The sequence below is a fragment of the Anopheles ziemanni genome, chromosome 2 (assembly GCF_943734765.1).
Source record: "Anopheles ziemanni chromosome 2, idAnoZiCoDA_A2_x.2, whole genome shotgun sequence".
In the NCBI taxonomy this organism is placed as follows: Eukaryota; Metazoa; Arthropoda; class Insecta; order Diptera; family Culicidae; genus Anopheles; species Anopheles ziemanni.
The window spans coordinates 38702740-38729140 of NC_080705.1; the positions used below are offsets into that span (position 1 = coordinate 38702740).

At 43.0% G+C, this 26401-nt stretch overlaps 1 protein-coding gene across 1 annotated transcript in view; it reads left to right on the forward strand.

Annotated features, from left to right (window-relative positions):
- Positions 1-26401, forward strand: part of LOC131288554 (semaphorin-1A) — a 157261-nt gene that overhangs the window by 111006 nt on the left and 19854 nt on the right. The window contains exons 3-7 of the mRNA XM_058317701.1: positions 16513-16621; positions 18746-18941; positions 24278-24382; positions 25314-25402; positions 26175-26316. Of these exons, the coding sequence (XP_058173684.1) occupies positions 16513-16621; positions 18746-18941; positions 24278-24382; positions 25314-25402; positions 26175-26316 (641 nt within the window). The remainder of the gene's footprint in view (positions 1-16512; positions 16622-18745; positions 18942-24277; positions 24383-25313; positions 25403-26174; positions 26317-26401) is intronic.

Here is a 26401-nt window from a genome sequence, read left to right on the forward strand (position 1 = left end):
TTTTAGATGCTGTATTGTTGATATACTTCATGTCCGAAACACCGAGGAGGATGAGAAGCAATAGAAGAATAATCTCAACTAGCTAAATAAATTAAATTTTCCCAAAATTCTTTTCACGTACATCAATAATCCGAAAGAATTAAAAAGCGCATCGCACATCGTGTGTGAATAAGTGTGATAGCTACATCTTTTGGGTTTATCATACGTCAAATGGCGCTGGAACTGTGTAGTTTAGATTGGTCAGATGATGTTCTTTGGCCGATAGTTGGTTTACTTTTATTTCTTACAATTGCAATGATTTAAGGGAATTTCGGGAAATATGCGTCAGATATGAAAAAAAACAATGTTTACCGCATACAATCTATGTGAAAGATGTTATAAAATTTACTTTTCCCGTAATCAAACAGAACTTTTTGGCTTAGTTCTTCTCCGGTAAAAAAATTAGAGGTACATTTTGCTCCACCGGGGCATAGCACCCAACGTTTTCTTATTTTAGACTCCCTTTCAACATGGCACCACATTTTTTCCAACGTGACACATAAATTGAAACTGGTGTGGAGGACGAACATCAGATTCAGATGTGAACCAAACGGTCTCTTTGGAACCGTTTCAAGCTACTGGTGCGTTGGCAAGATGTTTCTTTCCAAAAGTGTCCCATCCCGCCGGGCGGTGTCCGACAGCAAGAAACCCTCACCGCGGGTAGGACTATAATAGAAAGACTCGACCCACCAGTGCTGCAACATCAGGCGACGTTATCAAAGTTGACAATAAATAAATATAACCCTGCTGCATCGCTGGAAGCGTGACCAAACGTGTCAGTGGAAAAACACCCGGCTCCAGCCGCAGTTAGTGAAGACTTGGATGCCCTATATTTCATCCCGTTTCTTTCGGCCAATAGTACCTATGTAGAAACGCGTTGTTTAAACGTCATTTTGTTAGATTTTCTTCTACCGGCCATAACCGGCCTTCTTGGTCGGAAAATGTACAACGGTTTCCGTCTTTGTCGGGCCCGGCGAATATCTTTTGCGATGATGGATATTACAGACCTGCCTTTGGGGGAGTGGCACCACCCGCAAACAATACATACTGTCGTTTTATTCTATCAGCTTGCGAGAATAGCAAGAGAGAAAGCAGATTATTGCTGCACAACGACATTGTGACAGGTGTGACTCTCTTTACTGCAGCGAGTGTTACAATACTATTGGTTGAAATATTAATTTAAACTCTGCATCAGATTTTTATTTCCCATTCGTGGAATCGTCTGTAATCTTTGTGTCTTTTAATATTTTCCAAAAGGCAAAAGTAAGTGACTAAAACGGAGCATCTTAGAGACTACTGGTGTGACAGCTACGTTTTTGCGCGTCGACGCTGTCCAAACTCGCTGGCTAACATCTTTACGCTACTATTAACCCTTTTTTCGACCCCGCCAGAGCATCTCCGTGATCGATGGTGACGAATTAGTTCTAACGTGCTATCAATTTGCCGGGAATTTCAATTTAAGCACGAACGTACTTAGGAGCGACATCATTTAGAACATTTATCAAGCGCCCGGCTCAGAGCCAGCTCAGCAGTTATTCCGAATCCGACGGAGCGGAGTGAAACTGGCGACCGGGGGAGCTGTGTTTCGTGCTACTTTTTACTTTGTCTACTATTTTTCCTATCTTTGCACCGACGGAAACGGGCAGCCCAGTAGTCGGATGCTCACCTTGTCCACCCCTTTATCGTCACTGTCTATCATCGCCGAAAGACTAATGACGGGCGCGCTTTCTTTGCGTCGGACGTTTTGCCCCGAGTGGTGTCGGTGCATGGTAGGGGGTGGGGCGAGTAGGGGACGGAGTAAAAGATATCGTTAAGGAAAACGACGGGTTTGGCAGAAGAAAACAGATTTCCCAGCTGCGGGAGTATCTTTTTACCGCCTCTTCTTCTTATCCCGCCAGAGGGGTATCATTTTACGTTTTCTTCTCCAAAGTGCGAAGCAAAGGATTCTTGACGGCGAAGCGCGTGAGTGGTGGCGTGATGAAAAAGCTTCCCCGAAAGGTTACCGCCGAAGCAAAAACAAGCACACTCTCCGCCATGATTGATGAGTCCGTCATCTAGTTTCGTTCGTCACTTCTCGGTGTTGGATGCTACGTTTATTTTCCTGACAGAAGTAGATTGAAATGGAACGAACCGCTACACCCTGGGGCTGGTGAGGTTGGGGCTCGTGGCGGGAGGGCAAGCTATGCGAGCGTGAGCGTTCTGCGAGACGCTTCCTGCAGCACGGTTGAAAGGAAAAGCTTAGCTGGGTATATTAATTTGAGATGGATTTCAAAAGCTTTATCGTGTTGTTAGCGGTGATCAAATAATATCAATCATTTACCTGCGCGCTTAAGGATTACAACGGCTCGAAACAATTTAAATAAACGGCTTGCGCTATTTATTGCATGTATTGGTTGTAACTTTTATAAGATGTTAAATAGCTTTTTTCTATACCTGAAAAAACCCAAACAAAATCTCATACGATGGGTTTAACTCAACTAAGTCGGCGAAAAGTATAAGTGTATTTGCAAAGTTCCCAGGAACGCAGCATTAAGCAAAGCAAAGCAATTTTCTCACCGGCAAGCTTGTCCCCGTATAATACTCATATACCTTCCACGACGTCCGCGATGTATCCTGGGAAAGGGGAAAAATATGCTACGGCAAGAAAATGGAAAACTTTCCTCGTTAAATGCTGTTGAATTATTTGTAATTATCGACTCAGGCCGAACAGGCAAGCAAATAAGGTTAACTTTCGGGAAGTTTAGGCTTCACTTATCGGATGGATGAAAAGCAGTGAACGCAGCTGCGCGCTTTTTCATAACCTAACTTTTGTTCGTACATACTTCCAAAGCACATCGTTATGGAGGAAGCGTTGGTAGGTGCAGTGGTGGTGGTATCATAAAATCATCAATATGGCACACAATCGCCCCGTTCCGTCGCTTCCCCAGCTGCTAGCTCCAAAATCCAATAATTTATGCTGCCGTACTCGTGTCTTGAGTCCGGTCGAGGGCGTGATTTAGGTTTAATCCTAGTTTAATTGGCTACATTACTGAACGTTCCTCGATGCTACTGCACGTTGCTACATAAGAGGACGTCCGTGTGTGGCGTTGATTCCTATGCCGCAGCATATTCGTCGAATCCATTCCTGAACAGAATTTGGTGTTCGTGTTTTAGTGATGAGAAAATCGGATCTCACCTGGGACTCAATCAAGCCGATCCGATCCGAAACCGTTGGATCCCAAACCCAATGTCCAAATCTCAAATAACATGATTTCTGATTCTGGATCTGAATCCAAAAGAAGCTGAACCTTGATTCTAGACATTGACCCCCATTTCAAAACTGGACACTAAGGATCCCGGACTTGTATCACATCTGGATCGCTCCAACTACCAATCGAGTCCAACAACCCGAATCCCATTTCCCAACCCTAGTTCGTTCAGTGTCCTCCCGAAACACCTGAAAGCGAATCAATTGCAATGTTTCTCCAACCTGTGTGCCGCTTCGTCCGCTGTGTGTCTTTGTGTTGTATCCTATCCAGCAACGTTCCTTCCTATCATTTATTACAGTACATTGATTGGAGCGACCAAAATTTCGGCCATCGTTCGTTCGTTTCATCCTTCTGCGCCAGCTGTGGGTTTGGAATATCTCAGATTGGATATCATCCACCGCCAGTCCTTCGTTTATCCTTGCGTTTCACACTGTCCGGCACTTATCGCTCTCAATTTCAGCCGCAGTATCGTGTGCTTTACGCTGCTGCCGAAAGTTAAATCATGTGTGCCACCGTAAGATAAAGCTTTTTATCGGCGGATATAGGCACTCCGGCCTGCTCGAGCACGATGTGGCCATTTTTTTCCTTTTGACCTCGTGCATTGCATTATTTGCGAGTACAACGTTTTGCAGCTGGAGGGACTTGTCGCAGATAGGGAAAAACTGAAAGCAAATAGAGAAAGAAAAAAGTCACATGGTTAAGAAAACATGGCTCCATCGAGAGGAACATTCTGGATGTATATCCTTCTAGCCTTATGTCGTAGGTAAAAAGCGGCAGCTCGCATTGCCTGAGAAGAATCCGAAAAAAAACGCCAGGGGCGATTACGTAAGCTGTTGGGGGATTTTCCACGCACAACACGCATCCGCCCGCCCATCCTTGCGGGTCCTACAACGGTCGTTCTCGTTTTTTTGTATTTATCCTTCTTCTTTTCGATGCTCGAGTGCAAGGATAAATTTTTAAGCAGTGTGTGCACATACACAAATGTACTACGACGGAGGAAATGGTGGCCTCCACTTCCCCAAACTGCCAGTAGCGTACATTTTGAATGATACCATCCCTAACGACACGAGCAAGGACGAAATGGATGGGCTTGCGGTGATCACTTCCACCCGGAAGGTATCGAGTTTATCGATTACATTATGGCACTGAACTGGGGATTGTGGAAGGTAGTTTGTGGAGGAAAATCAATACTTTTCCACGCTCTCTCTCTCTCTCTTATTTTTTGTTGGTCGCGAGGGATGTTTTGAGCATAAAAGATACTTCATATCCATTTGTGGAATATTATTAAATACCTACCATTAAAGGCTGAAGGTTAGATTTAAGGTCATTTATGAATTTGTTGAAAGCCAGGTTACGGTGCTATATTTCAGTTTGCGTCTATTAAAGACGTTACATGAGGCATGAGTGAAAATTCAGCAGTTTTACTTATATTTCATTTTATAGTTGCCTTCTTCCTTTTAAAAATATTTGGTTCGACGTGAAAAACAAGTTTTGCCATATAAGCAATAGGTAGCGTCCACTGTACAATATTTTTGTTATAAATTAATGTCGCAAAAATATAATATTACTTCAACAGGGTTGCGAGTGATCCTTGTCACCATAATTTTCCTCATTCAGTTTCAGCTTCTTTGCTTATCGTTTGGTACCTTTTGCTGTTGCTTTAGCAAACAGCTCGATAAAGCCATAGCAAAGTAAAATAGAAAAGTCCAACCCCCTTAACCGGACATTAAAATTAATTTCCCATTACTGTGCCTGTAATCAAATCCCCATTTCGTTCGGCTAAACAAACGGTTCCGAACCGAACTGCTAGGCCAGCCGGCGCAAGTTGCCGGAACCTATTAAATTACGCACGCACATTTTCATTCCGCATTTGCACCACAAAGGTGTGCCCTAGCTTGAGGGACTAATAGGGAATGGCCCGTATCTGCGGAACAATGTGCATAGTGGTTTGCAAGCGCACTATTGTTTGGTCTGATTTTCGTGGAAGCCCTCGGGGAATATCTCTGAATTTTCTAGCAAAACCGTAAAATAATACAGCTAAATAATTGAACAATATATTTCGCAGTATCAGTGTTATTTTCACTTCGATGTCAATAATAGTATGATTTATTTTAAACAAAATGAACTGAAACTCAAAAAATATGGCCGGACTATTTTAAGAAAATTCAAACTCATAAGTAAGAAGATTTATATAAGCTTCAAAAAATCATTCAGATAGGCATTGTGGATGTTCATCTTGAAAAATCGTAGAGCTTCCTAAAAGTATTGTTCCTAAAAGTATCGTTGGTGTTCATGTTCATTAGTTTGGTGTAAATATCATGTTGCTAGTGTCGCGGCTAATTTTAGCTAGCATCTATACATCGTTCAAAAGTTAATTCACCGAAACACCACGACCCTACGCGGAGCCGGCACGGTGTCGGAATGTGTATCATTAGATTTTAATGCCACTTCCGGCGAAAGCGAACAGTGAAATCCATTTGCATTTTGCGCGACTGCATGCTCACTCGACACGGTTGCACGGTTGCAAGCCGGCGCATTCATCAGCAATGCACATGCACTTGTGTTCTCTGGTGATTGGCCTCCTCGTCGATCATAATCAACGATTCAACGCACATATGCCGGGCTTGGGCCTGAACTGCACTCGGCACCGAACACGTCACGGGAAAATCGATATGGCGAATGTCCTGGGTGTCCCTTCCGCAGTCGGTTCCGTTTCGGCCTCCGAGTTATCGCGCGTTTCGCCCCTACCCGCCCCTACCGTCTCGGTCTAGAACCTCTCGACTACACAGAGCCGAATCAGACGTCCATACATAATTCTGCTAAATTATTGATCAAATAACCCGGTCCCTGGAGGACTTTGACACATTGGAATCAGACTTTAATTTGCTTACGGAATATTAATCATTTAATGGACGTGTGTTTGTGTATGTGTGTCCTTGTCTACACGGGTTGTTACGGTTGGTCGGCTAGTGGAAACGCAGGGGTTGTATCGTTATAGAGCTTTAACGTAGAGCTTTCGATGACAAGCGTAAAATTTTGTTTTGCAAGGAAAATTAATAAACACGCTGAAAACAAATAGCTTGTGGGAAAATCGCCTTTTTTAGCTATATTAGTCAGTTATGTTCTTGTTTTGAAGAAAAACAACCAAAGTTTTCTGTAAAGATATGTTGATTAAATAATAAGTACATGGTTTTGATCTCTTAATCAAACACATTAAGAATGTAATGGGGATCTTATTTCAACTGGTTTAACAAACATAGAGATGTTCGATTTAATAAAATCATTAACTCAAAACCAATAGTTCAAAATCTGAAGCCATTTATTTCACCAGAAATAGATGCAGAAGAAAATTACCTCAAAGTAATTTAAAAATAGATTCCGACTCAATAGAATGGAAAAATGACATAAAATATCTTGGGATGAACTTCGAGAAACAGATAACGTTTAAAACTCAAATTATCAACACTATAAATAGGATAGATAAACTGATAAAAGTACTTTATCCCTTTATAAACAGGAGTTCGAAACTAAATCAGAAAAACAAAATTCTGCTTTACAAAACATGCTTTCGTCCCATTATTAGTTACGCTTTTCCAGTTTGGAATAATTGCGCACGAACTTTCATTAAGAAACTACAAACAAAACAGAACAAGATTCTCAAAATAATTCTCAATCTGCCACCATGGTACAGCACACGGTCATTACATGAAAGAACTAATTTACCTATGATAAGTGATTTCCTAGAAAATCTGAACTGCAACTATTATAACAAGTGTGAAATGAGTAGCATGTACTTTATAAATCAACTTGTTCTGCATAGGAGATAAGTAAATAAGTTAGACTAGGTTAAGATTTAGGTTAAGTTAAATATTATAATTTTTTTTTTCTTTTGTCTGAGGGTTTTTTTCCTAATTTTTTCCCGCGTTACTTAGTTCAATTATTATCAATTTCAAAATGGCAATGCCAAAAAATATTCAAATTCAACGTGGAAAACAAAAAGTGAACCCGGTACAACTGTATTAAAAATGATGTAAATCACCAACATATTAATTCAAAAATAAACCATATACTACTACTACTATTTAATAAAATCATTCACACAAAATAAGATATTGTAAACAACATGGTTATAATTAATTCATTAATTCATTAACAATATTTGACAATCATTAAATAGTTCGAAATTAGTTCGTATTCTATTACCTTTTTAGGTGAATTAATCTTTTTCAAATCATGAAATTTATCATGCACCTTCAACCGATATTATTTGGTAAGTTTAGCGAATGATTCACGGTCGGATCATTCAAATCCAAACGCAAATGCCTCGTTAAGTAGGGTTACAATTTCTGTTTCGACGCGTTAAAGGCATCCTAGGAATTCCCAAAACATCCACTCTAGTAACCATCTGAAAGCTTCATTTCAAAGTATCCCATCAATGTAATTTCGACCCAATTTTTTTCCTGGATAGAAAAGAAATTTTCCATTCAAAAAACGGAAGCATAGATTTAAGACGAAAATGAAAGGCAAACCATAGAAATCTCAATTAAACCGGAGCGCAAATGAAGGGAAAACCCTTTTTCGAAAGGCCCAAAGTCTCGTACCGGTAAGAATCCTTCGGTCGGGGTTCCTTCCGGTCAGCGGGGCGTAGGCCATGCTTTTCCGCTTTCCGTCCGTCTTAACTTTGTTCGGTTACTAATTAATTTGTGCTGTTTATATCTTCATTTTAAAAGAAAAGAAAAAAACTCATGGCGGAATGCAAAACGAGTCCGTTCCTAAGGATGAAGGTCTGTAAAATCGGTCTGTTTGAGAGGGCATCGGTGCCGGAATCGGTGATTGACGGCTTCACTAAGGGAATGCCAGAAAATTGGATTGTAGCGGGAAACTTTGGCGATAAATTTAATAACTGCTTAATAACTCGGGTAGTAGGTGAAGCGTGGCGTTCTACAACAAAGATTGTAACGTAAAAAAGCGGGTGTTTCAAAAGGGTTCATTGGATTAACAAATGCAACGTGGTGTTTTCTGGACTGATTAGGATTTTTTTAAATGAATGTTTTTTCTGTTCTTCAGAATAAAGTCAGTACTATCGATTACTTCTTTTTTGTCATTATATTTTACGAAATGTATATTGAGAGCGACGGCGTGGGTTCGAATCCCAACCGAGACCGGACCCTCCCCAGTACGAGAGGACTGACTATCCACGTACAACAGGGAAACAAGTCTCGTAAGCTCTTAACGGGCAGGCATGACCAAGAGATCGTTACGCCAAGAAGAAGAAGATATTGAGAGCACAAGTTAATTTAATAAAAACATTTGGAGAATAAGCTTACGTCGTAAGTGTAATGTTTTAGTTTGATTTAAATATCGCATACTGTACTTTAAATTAACATACGGTTGTTAGAATATTAAAGCTTGGTTAAAAAACGATTGTCTATTTTAGAATATTTTCACAAAGTTTTCCAATTATATCTTTAAAAACTCCTGTGTGCCAATTAGAACATCTTAGACTTAAAATGTAATCTCATACCGAAAAGGTAAAACTTTTTCTCCATGAACGTTAAGAACGGCCCTTTCCGCCTGGAATGGTTCACATTCACGGTGCGTTTGTTTTTCATTTGCCAACCCCTCAGTGGGTTGAGTAGAGCGGCAGGCTGTGTGAGTTTTCGTTTGGCTCACTCTCAGCTCATTACAAACAATCTCGACCTCTTCCACGAGACTAACTTTTGCGCGATTACACAAAATCATTAGCGGTGCAAAACTAACTAACAGCGCACGCAAAAATTGCTCATCCGCACGAAACAACCTCCCCCTGCGCTGCTTGAGAGTTTCCGCCACGAAACGGGATGAAAATCACGTTCCATTAACTATGGCTTGGGATTTCCCGTTCCCTTCGGGAGCCACCGACCGCGATGAACGCGTCAAAATGTGTTGCAGGCCTCCCGAGGACGACGGGGTTCATAATAACAAGCAGGGGCCGATCGACTGGGCGAAGAAATAAAGTTGCGTATCACTACGAAAGGTTCTCCCCTTTTTCCCGGTAGTGGCGTCGCCGGTTGGTCATCGCCAATTTATGCCGGCTTCCGACTATCCCCGGGCCTTCCTCCTTCCTTCACAAGTTTGGACATGTTTCCCGGGCGTTCGCCGGGCAAAGTGTAATTTATTGTCCCGTGATTTATACGCTTTCATCTTATGTTAATTAAATGAACGGTGCCATAAATTACCCTGCGCGGACCGTGTCGGGAAAAGCTCCACTGTTCCAAAACCCCACCCACGCTGAATCGTTAGCCGATGGAACTTTCCACCGCGTCATGTTCCAAAGGAGCATGTCTGACTGTGTGTTCGGGTGGCGTCTTTATCCTTAAGCCCACGCGTAAAGGATTTGCTGCGGCCGTCGGGAAAGAAAAGGCGAAGTGAGAAGTGAAAGCTCAACAGTAAGAGTCTTGACATCAAACCAAAAAAAGGAAAAGGATAACCTTTCTCCAACTGTCCCCTGGTTGCCCTCTCACGGCGGGGGGGAGAGCTTTGGTAAAGTTTGGTGCGGCGCGTAAAAATGACACCTCCGTCTCGAAGAACCCCTTCCCCCACCCGAAGACCGTGCGACCCAGCTGCAGTGTGAAGGATAATTAAAAGTTTTCCGGCCAAAAGTCTTTCCGGGGTGTGAATGTTTTTGCCAGCGTTTTCGACAGCTTTTGGGAAAAGTGGTTTGGTTTTTGGCCCGCCAAAAGTCGGTCGGGAGGAGAGGATTGGGTTTTCGGAGAAAAACACCCACACGCATGGAGTTGTGGCAACTGCGTTTGGGGGCGAAAGGGTTGGAAAAAAATGTGTTGAAACATTTTGTTCGCCTTCGTTTTTCAACTCTGGCGTGACTTTTCCCACAGTCAACCACTGGGCGCCTCCATCGGGTTAACTTGTTATCGGTCGCTCGCTGGCGGCGATTCCCAGAAACGATTCCGGTTGTGAACCGGTTTCGCTATAATTTCTTTAAAAGCCATCTTCAGTAGCAGCGCTTCGCCAGCCACAAAGTATTGCGCCCATCAACCGACCGGAGCCATATTGTGGAGGAGAATGCTGCAAAACATGCGGTCCGATGTGATGTCGGTCCTGGTGATGGAATGCGTTTCCGAGCGAGTGAAACGATCACACTGCCGACGATAACGCCTACAGTGGGTAGGGTCGACCGAAGGGAATGCTGGCGAAAGTAAATCGCACCCAACCGAGACGAAAATGACACGATAAAAACGAATCACCCCCGGGCCAGGCCTTCGGCGTGGAACGCTCTGGCAATAAAGCCTCGCCCCTCGCGGGAGGATGGCTGACATTAAAAATAACGTTCCACGAAGATGAGCGGCTTACGCGCGAGATGAAAGCGAATGCGAAATGCGACCAACGTCGCTGCACCGGCGGAACACGAAGTCGAGCGGCCATAAAAATCCTTATGATGCACTTTTATTGCATCATCCTTGCATCGTTTGGAAACGGAGCTTGGTCGCACGATGGACCAATCGCTGTTGGTAGTTTGCTGGGAACATGTACTTTATGCCACGGGAGCAACTGCTTCCTACACGACGACGCACAACGAGCGTACATCTAGACCGTCAAGTGGGCAAAGTTTAGAAGTTATTGCACAAAGGATATACAACGTACGAGAGTGAGGTTGTTTAACAGAGACTACACGAACGTTTCCGCTGCTGATACGCGCGCCACTTGATGCCAACACTCCTTGAGGCAACTTGTTTTGCGTATTGCAGCACCGGTAACTAATTTCATCAAGTTTCTGACAGACATGTACTAGTTCGTAGAGTTGCTAACACTCTGAAAGATATAATTACAGTGGCAGAAGCCGTTCTGAAACTTACTTCCCTAGCGTGAACCACTTGGTACTAGTATTAATTGCAAGTTAATTTATCTACATTTTTCCAGAAAATATTGCAACAACTTTTCTTAAGCAGTTTATCTCTATTTTACAATTTCAAAAAATTTTTAGCATGCAGTTCTGACTTGAAGTAGAATTAAAATCTATAAAATGAAACATGAAGAGTTGATTTTTATAAATTTCATTTGTTAGGAGTTGTTTGAATAAAACTTTACGTTCAAATAATTTGCTTTTTCAAAACAAAAGTTATTTATGGTAAGTCTGGTTTTTACATTTTTCGTATCAGCCGGGCGGCGATAACGGGAATCGTTTGTTTGGATCTGTTTTCTAAAATTTTGCATCTGTTGTACACTGGTCGTAATGGCCTTTACTTATACTTTTACCTAAAAAGCATTGAATTATGCTTTAGCAGTAACAGATTACAAATAAATGACATAAACATAATAATGCCCAGAAATACTTGGCAAGCGATAACTGGAAAAAAGTAATCCTGATTTATCTATGTAACAAATTTGTGAACCTTGATATCAGCGGTCAAATAAATCAGTTAATTGGCAGGTTCTTTCAATATTTTCGATATATTCACTTTTTGTACCATCAATCATGTGCAATGAATACTCCATTCCAGGAAACATAAATTGAATAAACGAGCCTTGTAGAGCTCACGTGTTCGATCAATAATTTAATTTCAATTAAGCATATCAGAAAGCTCTACATTAGAGTTCATGTTTCCTACGCTAACTGACAGCTTATTTATGGCAAAATAATTTACACCAAAGTTCGATGGTAGTACGACCTAAATTGTTCGTTTAATTGCCCCTCCTACATAGCTGGTTGGCTCGAAATCTTTTCCACCTCGGTGCATAATTGATATCGGTACATTTTTGCACACTGGCAGCATACATTCTGCACCTGTTAATGCTAACCATCAACTGTACGTCAGCCGAGCAGCGAGAGATGCGAGCCAGCTGTAACGTCATCGTCATCGAGAACTTAACTACGGTCGCACGTGTTCGTCGGCTCTCGATGTACTCTTGTTCGGAAAACTTGTTGCCCGCCTTGGGGCAGGAACCATTCGCAAGGAGCTTGGAAAGCGAAGGCCCCAGATGCACCATCGACGGGTTGGGTGCGCGAGGATTGGGGTCCGCTGGGAGCGTTTTCCATCGCGTTCCGGTGCCTACCTTCCGGTTGGCCGCCTCCCATGAGGGGTTTACTGTTGAAGTGAAGTGATTGATTATTTACCGACGTGAGCGACCGTGGCTCTGATGCGTTCTGGCAGCACAACCGTCAGAAAAGTCATGCACACGAAGTAAGCCATCCTTGCGACCTAGAACCGACGCACCGGGGCAAAGCAGAGCTCGGTTGCATAAGGGCGTGGGAAAGGGGAGGCGTTTTCCGAAAAGAGTGCATGGCTAGGTTCCTCAGCCGAGCGCACACCCAACATTGTTTGTGTGCATTTGGGTGTGCTTGCTTCTTCGTGGTTGATGAAAATGCTAGACCTAGACCTCCGCCTTGCAATGGGCGGAAGAAAAGTCAAATGAAAGCATACAGACTCACACACACACACACAGCAAGTGGTTCCCTTGCGCTGGTTCCCGTTCCCCTTTTCTCGCAAAGGAAATCCCTCTGGCTCGCTACTGTTGATGCTGGTACCGGTATTAAAGCGCCCTATGGTGGTAATTCAGTGTGATAAATTAGTTTGCTTTTTACTCATGAAATGTGCCACTGAAAATAGAATGAAAAATGATTACCGGTCGTTACGTTGGGTGCGGTCGTCGTCGGCGTCGTCGTCCTCGTCGTGAGGGAAAACACTTTATGACATTTTTGCCGCTTTATTTTCCCCGTTGCTTGCAAGAATACCCATTATGTAGCCTGGGTCGGTAGCCTGCCATAGCTTGCTTGTCAGGGTGCGCTTAGTACGTGCGAGAGTGTCGACGTAAGGGTTTCTTGCGAACACTTTGTTTGCTAGTTTCAGTGCAATCAATGGGATTTGATTTTTAGTAAATAGAAATAAATCTAATGAGGTTTCAAATGAAAAAATATCTCAAATGAATTGTGAGCTCGGAGCAAGTGTTATTTGGTCCCACTTCAAGAGATAAATGTTAGGCAATTGTTAGGTTTACTAGGTAATTATCCCGTAATAAATAATGGAGTTTGGAAAGCTCGTTCGATCTATTACTGTACATTCCATACAAAATAGATTGATCTCAGTTGATCAGTAAAAGTTTAAAGCAAAACATAGAATTTGTTCACCCAAACGGTGGTGTTATACTTTAATAATTTTACATCACCATTAACACTAACTTCTACAATTTTTGAAAACATTTGACTATATAATTTACTCAACCTGCGTTTTTCTAAAACCCGAGCAAAGGCTATTCTTTTATGCATTTTTATAATAACGATAGCCTACTGCTATATAATTAAGTGTATTCTTATATTAATGTGAAGGGCTGGTGATTATTTCAAACCCCTTATTTCAGTCAAAATCTGCCACGTTGGACGCCTTATGTTCCGTTCTCTGTATCTTCTCACTCGCGGTGACACTTCCTACAAAATGGCATAAAAAACGACGGGCGCCTGACCGATGAAGAGCTCATCATTAATCCACAAAGCCCCCGAGCCGCCGGAGGTTAGCGAAATGCATGCGCAAACATGTGCAGAACATATTTGTTTATTGATTTATGGCTTGCAGGAGCCGCTCCACCGGGTCGCCCGCATTCACGCCCATACTTCCGAGCGGTGGCGACTCTTTATGGGGTTGTGTGAAAAGTCAACAACGCCCGGTGACATTGTTGGAATCATGCATGTGTGTTTGTTCGTATGTTTTTCTCTGCCTGCGTGTCTGCACCATGCTCAGGCGTGGTATCATAAATTAACATCAATTGTAAAACTGGAAACACCCTCAAGCAACCCTACCGTGACCGAACCGAGCCGACACTTGATTGGCGTTGGAATGCATGCGTCCAATGGGTGCCATGGTTTTAAAGAACACGCTTGAACGCCACCCGTTTGGTCAGGCGTTAATTATCGTCATATGAGTAGAATAAACGGCTGGTCGAGTGCACCAAATTAATGCATGCGAATTACTTTACAAATCATTAAAACGCGGCTCACAATAGAATGAAATGAAATGGTATTTCGCGTAACCACCACTCCAGGCAGTGGTTTTACATCCTCATAATTCAGCATTGTCTTGTCTTCAGACCATATAACCATATTAATTCGAAACATTCTACACGCACCAGTTGGTAGCCATCGGCGTCGTCCTCCAGCAGGCGGTAAGTCGCCTGACATATGTTCTTTGTTCCCCAAACACACACACACACACACGCGCGCACTGCGGGGATCTGGAGCAGCTCGACATAACCACATGAAATGTGGTGCGTATTCTTTTCGGATGATAACTAATTTAAATTGAGCGACATGCGACATGGCGGCGGGTTGTCGGTTGGAAGGAAGAACCTCGTCGTCCCAAAACTCACGATTCCAGTGCGAGCGATTCGTTGCGGCACGTTGCGAAGAAGCTCGGGCTGCTTCCCGGAGGATGGGCTTGAATTTTTTGACTCCAGCATTCCCTCATCGTTATCGTCATCGTCGTCATCGTCATCTCTCGCCGGAGAACGCTGACTGCCGATGGAAGATGATGCTGATGGCAGTTACAAATTGATGTAATGAATATGAACGTAATTTATGACGAGACCTAATTGCTGTCTGTGGGGAATGTTTTAGTAGTGCTCGAGGACATCATCGTTGCCGTTGCCGTACACCAGCCTCTTCCACGAAGGAAAACCGGCGTTGCGCTGGTCTCACGCAAGGCGCGATGGCTTTTCGGCGCAAATGTGGCAGCCGAACGAAATGTGACATTAGTGTGATGGCTTTGCCAGATAATGGACTGATGCTTAGAGGTACCATGCGAATACGGAAGGCTTCTTCGCAATTTTCTCATTTGCCATGCGTGTCTGCTAAATTTTAGTGAACAGAGGCTTTTAGGTGGCAAATGGAAATTTGAGAACTTATCTAAAATAGCTATTGTAGTTCTTGGAATATTGACGTGTAGAATGTTTGCATTCCATCAAAAGTTGTCATCTGATTTCATTTATCTTACTCTAATACTCTTCCTACTGCCATAAGTTGTTTGATAAATTGGCTCTATCATTACCGATATAACTGCCGTTATAGTGATTTTACCCATTTTATAAAGTATAACCAATATCAAAATATTTTATATTTAGTGATTGTAGTAGTACGAAATGTTATTTAATTGCACATATAAATTAAATTCATATTTCACGCTTTTGTTTGGCAGAATGCTACACGTATTTTCTATTCATATTTTTTCATTGCAAATTTTATACGATAGCTGCTAAAGAATTTTGATTGAGCTTTCAACGAAGAAAAATTCGTTGTCCGATGTAGATTGCTAATTTCGTACGCTGTCTGCACCTCAACACGCCGGAAAAAGTGGCTCCGAAGAACCTTCAATTGTAGCGTTAGTAGTTTTCCTTTCCGTTATCGTTTATTTTTCAACCACACTTTTACACCCTCAACGCGGCGTGGAAATCAAAGCCACATCCTTCGCTGACAGGTGTTGAAAATCACACAACAAACGCAGGGTAAATCACCGCCGCAAGCTATACTGCCTTTGCGTTCGCCTGCTGCACCCAGCGTTTCCCGTTGGCCCCGACGTCGACCACCCTCGGACACTCTCTCGGAAGCACTCGAGCGCTGGGATATTTTCCATATTACCCATTGTGTTGTAAACTGGCTTGCACTTTTCCTTCACTTTTTCTTCTGCACAGCCCAGTTGAAGTGTGTGCGTTTGTGTATGTATGTGTGTGTGAGAGGTGAGGAAAAATAATATAGCCTAACGAGGAGAGAAAATTGCTTTTTAACTTGAACGGTCGCAAACGAGACACCTTGAAGAATGGGTACTTGTGGCGTGAAATCTTTTTTTTTTTATTTGCAAACAGTTTTCCATGGTGGAAATGCCCAAGCTTTTGTCATCTGATAATATTCTAGCTTATTGCATAATATTATGGAAAATCTCGGAAAGTGGCTGCCCATTTTATGTTCCCTGAAGCTGTTTTCAATTTTATAAAATACAGAGAAAACCACATGAAGTGTAATTTAAGTTTGTTGGGTGTTATAGGGATTGGAATATTATAAATAACCATCATTATAAGCAACATTTTTATTATCATGTAAATGGTTATGATAAGCGACTGTTGTTGTATATCACGCTTTAATGGCAAGAAAACTGTTGAAACAAATTGAGCCCTCTGTCATCCAAACCGTCGTGTCATTTATTGTCCTACTCAACTAATGCTTTAATTTTCCCTTTTTTTGTTGCAGAAATATCATCTACAATCTCAGCATCTACGACCTGTCGGAAACGACGCGCCTGTCGTGGTACTCCTCCGACGACGACATCAAGATGTGCATCGTGAAGGGCAAGGACGAGGTAGGTGTCTCTAAACCGAGCGTTCGAGTCAGTAGCGAGCGAAATAAGTAAATTTTCGTACAGCCGATTACTGGCCGGTTTCCCCCACCGCGCGTATCGAGGAAAACCTCCCGACGCGGGTCGTGAGGAAAAATGCTCGCCCATTTGCGCTTATCTCGGGTGGCCATTTCATAACTTTTCCAGGGGTTCTTCCCATCCTGCACCGGCGGCTTCGGTCGGTTCGTCGTAATCAGAGGCTTTTCAATTTTCTGCTAATCGCTCATAAACATACTGGGTGGAATTTAACCTTCACTCGCTGGCGAAATTCCCCATCATTTCTGGGCTATCTTTTCTCACACTCTATTTGTCTGGTGTGCTGCGCTCGGGACAGCCAGCCATCGAACGGGAGTGTTGTCCCGCTTCTTACCGAAATGCGGACATCAAAACGATAGGAGGGACACAATCGAGGAGGGTTAAATGTTGTTGCTAACGATTTGGTTATGTAAATGACTCTTGATAACATGTACCCACTCGTAATGATCATGAAAAAGTGTCTCATCGGGCTGCCGTCGGTGTCCTTCGCCCCGGGAGAATATGAGTGGTCTTCGATGGCCCGCCTGTTTGCCCGCTTTCAGCGTTCCCTTTTCGTATGGAAGAGGAGGTATAGGAACGAATTTCAGCCCAGCACGCAATATTCTCATCCCGTTGACGGGTGTTGGCAGTTGCGCTGCTGTTGGGTGTGACCTAGAGTAATTTCGACGTGTTGTTTACTTACACGCTCCACGTTGCGCAAATATTAATTCAAGATACATAGCGAATCGGTGGCGGTGGGTAACATAGATGTCCGAACGGTCCGTCGAGGCATTTCAACTTAATTAAATTTATACAGCTGCACAGATTAAAAGCAAGCTTTTTTCTTACCAAACCTCTTTTGTCCGGTTTGTCCAGGACTTCTTATTGCATGATATTGGTGTACATAGCACCAGATCAAGCGCTCCGCGTGAATGGGACACGCTTTTACAATCTTTACCGTATTTGCTAATCGTTCCCTACGACGCTCCTGTTCCACGTTCATCTCGCAGTGCAACGAAAGTGCTGCGGGATAGCTCCTTTTTCGTTCGTTTTGACGCTCTCAAGGAAATTAAAATTAAAAGCAATCTTAACGTTCGAAAGACGAATGAAACGGAGCGAAACGAGCGTGATAACGATTAGGATGAAACTGGCAACTCGGCCGCATAGCTTAGCATAAACCGGCAATGGAAATGGTAATGCTTCTATATTGCGGTTCGAAAGGCGAAGTGTAATCGTAAAATCTAAAATTCAAACACATTTTATCACACGGTTCTATTCATTTTCGTGTGCGGTACTAACAAGTCCTTTAGCAAATGAGATTCCGGAAGAGATGTTCCGAAGGGTAGTTCAGTATCTCAAGCAGCAATTAACTAGCATGTTCTTTACTCGTTTGCAACTAGTAAAATAAATCATGATAATTCAAAAACATTATGCAAAAAACATTTTTTAAAATTAAATATTGATAAATTTTGCTTTTGCATTTCTAAATTGAGATTTGTTTTAGAACGAAATAACCGTTATGATGTATGACAAATATTCTTTATAAATTCTCATACACCTTATCAATGGTGAACTATTCAATACTATACAATTTTTAATAATATTCTCTATAGAAACTAATTGGAACTAAGGCGTTAAGATGTTTTATTAGCTACCAGTTAGAAACAAACTTTTTGCTTCTGTACGCTTGTGAAAGTGATTGGCCAAAAAGCAATTAATTTGCTTGCTGAGGACAAAATCAAATATTGTTGTGTTGAAATAGATAGAAACAATATTTTTCTGTTCCGAAAATGGATAAGCTATGCCCCACTCTACACAAAATCATCGTATTACCGAAAAGCACACCACCGCCGTAAAATAAAATGGCAGCATTTCATTTCGCCACACAAAAGCAACCTGAGTTAAGGTACGCTCGCGTTTCTGTTTGTCTTTCATTAACCATTGCTCTAGCAACTATCCCTCGTTCGTTCTTTTTTTTTTTGCCCGGCAAACAAAGCTGCTTGTGATTTTAGCAGAATTATTCATTCTCATTTTGATTTTCATTTCCTCTCCCACCGCGTCGCGTTCGCGTAGGACCTCTGCCAAAACTACATCCGCGTGCTGGCGATTCCGTCGCAGGGGTCGCTGCTGTGCTGCGGGACGAACGCCTTCCGGCCGCTCTGTCGGACGTACTCCATCAATGGCAACAACTACACCAAGGAACAGGAGAAACCCGGCCAGGCGATGTGCCCGTACGATCCCACCCACAACTCAACGGCGGTCTTTGTTGGTAAGTGAAGGGGATATAGTTAAGCGTTTCTGTTTCTTCTGTTACGATCAATGTGGGATTTTCCAAAGCGAGTTTAGTTTATGTTTTATTATGAATTTATGTCTAGCCTATTGAATATTATTATGCTTATTTTTTGTATTATCATTAGATCACTGGTTTGATTTGAACATTCTTTCTATTGGTTAAATATGCGATCCAAAAAAGAAAAAAAAAACTTACTGACCTGGATGTTCAATGTTGAATGGGATGTTTCCCCCCATCGGAATAGATGTTTAGTGGTGGAAAAATGGAACCTCGTCATTTATTTAAATACTTCAAAACATTCCGCATCGGAACAAAATGCATGCACCGAAGTCCAACTCCTAACGGCATGGAAAATGCACATACCTGTAGCTCGTACGGTATCGGATAAGAGAACAACAACTTGCATTCCTTCGCTTCACCACCACCGGTCCTGTTGCATTTTCACATACACACACGTGCAAATCTCCACCGGACGATCGCTCGCAAGACATTTCCCAAAGATGGATGTCGTCAACGGTTGGCTTAAGAATCCAACGCTCCTACCGTCCCGGTGAGAGAGAAATTCACCGAGGGCGTATCGAAAGAAACCTGTTTTCACCAGGATAATTCATAAAGTTGTGGGAAAAATATGCATGAAATTTGTGTCCACTGCTGCTCGCCGCACAAGGAGTGCCGTGGACCGTGGCCGCTCGATACGAAACCGATTGAAGTGGAAAGCGTTTGCGAACGGAGGATTGCCACCTGAGGCAGAGCCGGAAGAGGGACGGAGGGGAGCAGAACAAACTTTTTCCCATGCATCTTATTTTTGTTTAGCGTGTCTCCTCGCTGCGTTCTTGTTGCTCGTGTTTGCTTTTCGGAGGGCCCCGTTTGGAAAGCCCGGCCAAGAGAGGTGGAGTTTTTCCACTTGAACTGGCGCTTTCTTTGGCATCTCGCTTTTATGTCTCGTTCCCTCCCTCCCTACCCTCCCCCGGTTGTGTACCTGTGTCTGGCGTGGTACAACTTTACGGTATTCCCTTCCCTGCTTGGCTTGTTCTTTTCCGCGGGTTGACCGACGATGTCCGCGGTGCTTGAAAGTTTTCCACTTTTTCTCCCCCGTTATCCCGTCACCTCAACCTACGAAAAGTTCACTTTTTGATCCCCCCCATAAGATGCTTTGTCAAGGTATTTTCGTTTAGCAACATAAAAAAGAAAGGAAAAACTGTCTGTTTCTACATGACGCCATTCCGGGAGGTTGTCGTGCGCGGAAGGTGGAATGTTCGGTGCGCGGTAAAACCAATGTCCTTCGGTGTTTTTGTGCATTCTTTTACTAAGGATTTTTTTTCCTCCGATTGCAACAATTGCCAGTGGGTGACCAAACGGTAGGGAGAAATGAGCCTCGTTTTTAAACCTTCTCTCCCTCTCTCCCTTTGTCTCTTTGCTGTAAATGGGGTTTAACTGACACGCGGGAAAAACACATCAAGCAAGAGCTACGAAATGTTAACCGTACCACACAGACCATGGCCCAGCTGTTCGTGAAACCATTCCTTCATTAGTCACAGACCGGAAATCACGTAACGGTTTCGTAACGACACCGCCTCGAAACGGAGAAAACCAAGGGCGGTCGCTAGGGCAACAGTGGTGGCAGCGGTCAGGTAGCGGAAACTGCTACATAAATTGGCTTACGAGTAATGACCTGACCGGATGTGCGATTGAAAGACGCACGAGAAAAGGCGAAGCGGGCGGAAAAGCCGGGAGGTTTTTATAAGGATGCAAAATAATAAGAACGGCTTGAGCAAACAGTGTGCCTTGGTGCTGCCTGAAGTATGTGCTCTCGGGAAACGTGGAGGTTTTCTGGCGCAAAGGTTTCCTTCCGCTGCCGAGCACCAGCTGTTGTGGCCGAAAGCCAGCAGAGACGCGATGGGGGCGCCTGGTGGTTTGTTGTTTTGTGTTACTGGAAGCAAGTGCTTGCCATTTCGAGCGTGAAAATGCTTAAACGTACTATCGCTAGCAACGGAGGAAAGAAAGGATTTTAAGAAGAGAACCCTCTTATAAAACGTGTGTGAAAAGCTGACAGAAAATTGTCTGCTGGGAAATATAAATCTTCGCTACGTTTTCCTCTTCATTTTTTATTCAAATCGCAAGTGTACCAGCGTCCAACGGTTGGTTCACATATGCAGCAATGTTGTGCTTACCGGGTAGTTTTTGTTTTGCTTTTGCACTACACCAAACTTTGCCATGTTTTTTTCTCGGGTAAAAACCCCGAAACAGCGGGCAGTACGAAACCTTCAGCACGATCGGGGGATACATTTTTGGCACCAAATTGGACTTTCCTTTCCCAAAACTCAGCCCGGCCGCGCGCGCGAACGGAACGTGATGAAAAACTCATCGCTTTCGGTCGTTATGTTACGGCATTAGAATTTTTCCCCCGTTGTGTAACGACTGGGGCGGAGGATTTTGTGCTTCGGCTGCAGCAAGAAAATCCACACCGAGTTGTGTTCATGGATGGCAAAACCTAAGCGGGGAAAAAAAAAGCAAACTCACTCAGAGACCATCGCGAAAGGATGCTCCGTTTCGTGCACGGAGGTCAAGTTTATGTTTTTGAAGGTTCAATTTAAAAGTAACTGAGACAAGCGAAAGGATAGGTAGTCTGTTGGTGGATTTTGGTTTTTCGCCGTCATCCAATGCAAACAAAGATTTATTACTTCCATACGTGTCCGATTTGCGAAAGGATTTTGTGCAGATTTTGCTCGCACTATAACTGTATTTTAACATACTCTTTGTCGACTTACGGACCATATTCACGTACGCGAAATAATGATACGCAGCGCAGCAATGAATTAATGTTGGAAACGCGCCTGTCGAGCGGTGCGTTTCTATTTATTTCGGTTCGTGCTGTGTTTGGTAGGTCTTCATAAACTGAGAGGTTTGTGCTTACTTTTCATTTTCAACTGATTTTAATACCCGATATGAAAGGCGGTTTACCATTTTCCCCGCAGGAATCTCATTATCCGGTGCCGAACGGTTTTGATTTTCTTTCACTCGAGCGGGGTGCGGTGGCTGAAATAAAGAAGGGATCGTTTTTCGAGGTGAAGGAAAGCCACGGAGGGGGATGGAAAATATCGGTAACCCAACCGTATCATCCCTGACGCTGAAAATTACGACACTTGAACTTGCTTTCCTTGTCTTTCGCATACATAATCTCACGCCCGCATCCCTTCATCCCGTGTGTTTTCGTTTTTCGAAGGGGAAAAACACAGCTTCGCGTACCTTTCCACCGGATTAAGGACCGTCTGTGCAGGGTGCTCCGTAACCGTAACCGTGCATTACACTCTTGTCCCTTCAGTGGGGAAGTTTTTGCGCGTTCAATCGGTTTCTGATCATTATCCATCAACGCAAACCCCAAACCGGGTGCCAGTGGAGGAAACCTGATCGTGAAAAGGTTCTATGTTTTTTTTTTATTATTATTATTTTTATGCTCTACTCGCGAGGTAGAGCTGCCTTTGCACGCTTGTGTCGGTGGCTCCACATAACGGGCGCTTTAATAAAATCTATCCGCTCACACAACATTTTCGTTTGATGTTCGCTGTGTTCGGTCGGGTTCGCTCGGCGGAAAAAAGTCCATTTATCTCGCCCGCACCGCGTCTTCCGTTTTCGCGAACATACCTTGATGGATTCCTTCTCGATGGCTCATTCTGATGGCGGTTTTCTCATGCGTAAAAGCAATAAACGTCCGACCGGTTACCGACCGATGCACAGGTCTGCCATCTAGCACCCAACCCATGTCTGGGGAGGGTTCCCCTGATGTATCGTAACTTAATAAGAAGAGTTGCTGATTGTGCGTACTTGCACGATATTTCATTATCCTTCGTTTAGCGCATGGGGAATACTTCGGCTGAAGAGGGAGGGAGCTTTCCGAGTGCGGTTTAGACTGATTTTGGCTTATATTCCTCGGTAGCGCATCTTTTGGCAACGTAATAGATTTGGGGGAGTTTTCGAATCGGATTACATTTGTGTTGAGTTTTAACATTCTTCAGTATATTCCTTTTCAATACTCGAACATTCTTCCTTTCATGAAATACTTAAGGTAGTAGTGTCCAAAGATTTACTTCATCTGCTAAATTTGACAAAAAGAATGATTTATTGTTGTTTTTATTTATTACTGACAAACTTTGAACATTTTCCGTCGCATTTTTTATTGAAGTTCGAATCAAGCATACAGTCGTTACCACCTATCTTTGCATCTAACCCACCCATAATAGACATGGCTAATCAGATTTCGTCTATTACTTTGTCTTCGTACTTTGTCTCTAACTCAACAGTGTTTGTCTCGTGCTCATCTGCTTTTGCCATTTGATTTCAATTTGGTGTCTTTTTAGAAATTTGTTTTTTTATGATTTCAAACTTGAATATTATTTGTTTGTAGTTAACATTATGTTATAAAGCTGCCTACAAACAGGTAATGACGCAAAATTAGTAATAAAAAAGCAATGAGTTTGGTACTGATATAAATTTGAAAAATATACGGCAGCGACTGTAACCAACAAAATAAGCGACCTTTAGCAGCTAAGAAAATAAGTTCACCAAAATTCACCCTATCTGTGCGGATTTTGAAATGCGAAAACAAAAGTGCACTAGGAATGTCCAAAGTAAGAGTATCCCCAAATTCACCCCATCTGTGCGGATTTTGAAATGCGAAAACAAAAGTGCACTAGGAAAATCAGTAAAAATGATAGTAATAGGCACGAGTTAGTTGTAAAGCATAAATGAATTAATGTTTATTGTTACAGTGTAATTTACAAAGAAAAACTAGAATTACCCTGTTTATTTTAGTGTTTTTGGCAGCGTTTAGTTTAGTTTAGTGCGATAGTTTGATTTGTGTTTCGTTTAGAGAAAGACGCTGGACAATCGTACCATTTCTAGCTTCACAATTTATACTCTTGCTGCAGTTATAACAACAGTCACACTTTATCGTTGTAAAGAGAACGTTCTATTCAGTGGTACTATATACTACACAGTAAAAAGTGGTACTATTCAAACAGCGATTTCCGGTGTATTACACCATCCCATGAAATAGTAATACTGGAAAATCGCTGTAGTGTTTATAACATCAATTGGACCTGGAAACGAATCCGCTACTATTGTAAAAAGATTAAGAATAAAGGGTAAAAGCAGTTTGAATAGATTATTTTATTGATTTTTGGCAACGGATTGTAGTAAAATAGAATATTCCTTTGGATTTGATAAAGTTTTAGTGGAATGGGAGACAACTTGCATCGATGCATTGTTTTAACTTTACTAATAACGTTGTAACTTGTTGTTTTCTCTGTTTATAGATAACGAGCTTTACTCCGGTACAGTTGCCGACTTCAGCGGGCTCGACCCTATCATCTACCGAGAGCATTTACAAACGGAACAGTACGACAGTCTCAGTTTGAATGGTAAGCAACGCTAAAGCTAAACTATAAAAATTACAGTTCGGAAAAAGTACCCTTCCGTTGTTAACACCGAACTGAACAGATAAGCTCGACTGTTTGCCTACCAGAGAAAAAACGTGAACGTGCGATGTAGAGAGAACGTTCGGCAAATGGGCATTGGATGAAAAAACTGTCGCATATTTCCCGTGGAACTGGAGCGAGCGGGCAGATTATTGACAATTTTAATTAAATTATTCTCAGCATTATGTCGCCCTGCCCCGCGTCGCTTCAGCGATAAATTCACCAACAATGCAGCGCCGCGAGTGTTTTTCGGTAGAGCTTATAAGCGTGCTTAGCCGTGCCGCATAATCCCCCGGTACGGTTCAGCGCACGCAAATACTTTGATCCATTCGGAATCACTCTAATTCCATCGCACTAATTGCCGCCGCCTTCGCTCTCCCCCTTTGGTCTCGTACCGTTTTCCAACTCCAACGACCAACGGTATTTTCCCGACCCACGCAACGGGAATCGCTTTTCATAATTTACCTAAAATGCACCCCGGAGGAGGCCGCTTATTGGTGAATAAATAGTTTGTCAGTTGGCGTAGCGGTGAAGTAAAAATATGTAAATATTAATTCCCATAATGCATCCGGTGTGTGAGGGGCACAAACTGTCAACGCGCCCGCATTAGGCCTACTCACATTATACCGATGCAAGGATTCGTTCCATCCGGCTCACTCCACTCCCTCCAGCCACTTCTAATCCCACGAAAACATTCTGCACGGAACCCTTCCCAACCCGAACCCCAACACGGAAACTCATCCGTCACCGAGTGCCATCTGGTAGGCAAATAGTTGTCGAGCATTAAAATGAATAATTAATCGACGTCGTGCGGCATCGGCAAGCGACGGCAAAAGGTGTAAATTGATCATTATCGCTTTCATAAATATTTCAGCGCCCAACTTCGTCGGCTCGTTCACCCAGAGCGACTTCGTGTACTTCTTCTTCCGCGAGACGGCCGTCGAGTTCATCAACTGTGGCAAGGTAAGCATTAGCAGTATATCGTGTCCGGCGTGTCCGCCGACGAGCCAAAGGTTCTTTCTCACGTTCTCCGGGGCGCCATACGCGGGAAACGCCCCTCGGGAAAATCCTTCGCGATGAAGTTAAGCATCAAAACGATAAATAAAAAATGTCCCACCAAGAGCTGCTGACCCACCATCCTATACCATTTTCCCTTACGCTTCGTCGACGTTTTCAAGCGTGCACAATATCCCACAACAAACAAAAAGCGGGCCAAGACGGTAGTATTTCATTTCACAGACAATTTCTTCCATTCAGTACCGATCGGAAGAAGTTGTCGCTGTCGTCGTCCGAGACCGTCATGTCGAACGATAATGAAATAACTTTAATTAAAGTGCTTTTCTTCGCTTGTTTCCACTGGTTGTTTTCCCACGTCGAACTAGACCTTTTTTCATGCTCCGCGCGGTCCTTGTTAGCGTGCGAAACGGATATTTCATTCCCTATGAAAAAAAATCTTATGATTTTTTCCCCCGCACTCACCCGACATTTTCCCCTTTGCCCGCAAAAATGTTAGTTTTGCTCGTTAGTTTTTTATTCCCTGCATAACTTTTTTATAACTTCAACCCACTCCCCGTGGTACGACCGTACTTGTGTCTCCAGCGCTCTAACTAGATTGAAGGAAATAATTTCATTACTGTTATGTCATATTGCACCCGAGCCTCTACAAACAGGTTGCTCCTTTAATGTTTTGTCGGTTTTTAACCTTCCACTCGTTCCTTCTACTTCTACTTTGCAGTCCATATTCAGCCGCGTCGCACGGGTGTGCAAGTGGGATAAGGGTGGCCCGAACCGGTTAAAGAATCGCTGGACGTCGTACTTGAAGTCCCGGCTAAACTGCTCCATGCCGGGAGACTTCCCGTTTTATTTCGATGAAATTCGTAAGTATAGAAGCATTTCACAGTCGTTTTGTGCATGTATTACGCTTCAGGGTAAACATCGTTGAGACGAAATAGAGTTCTTCAA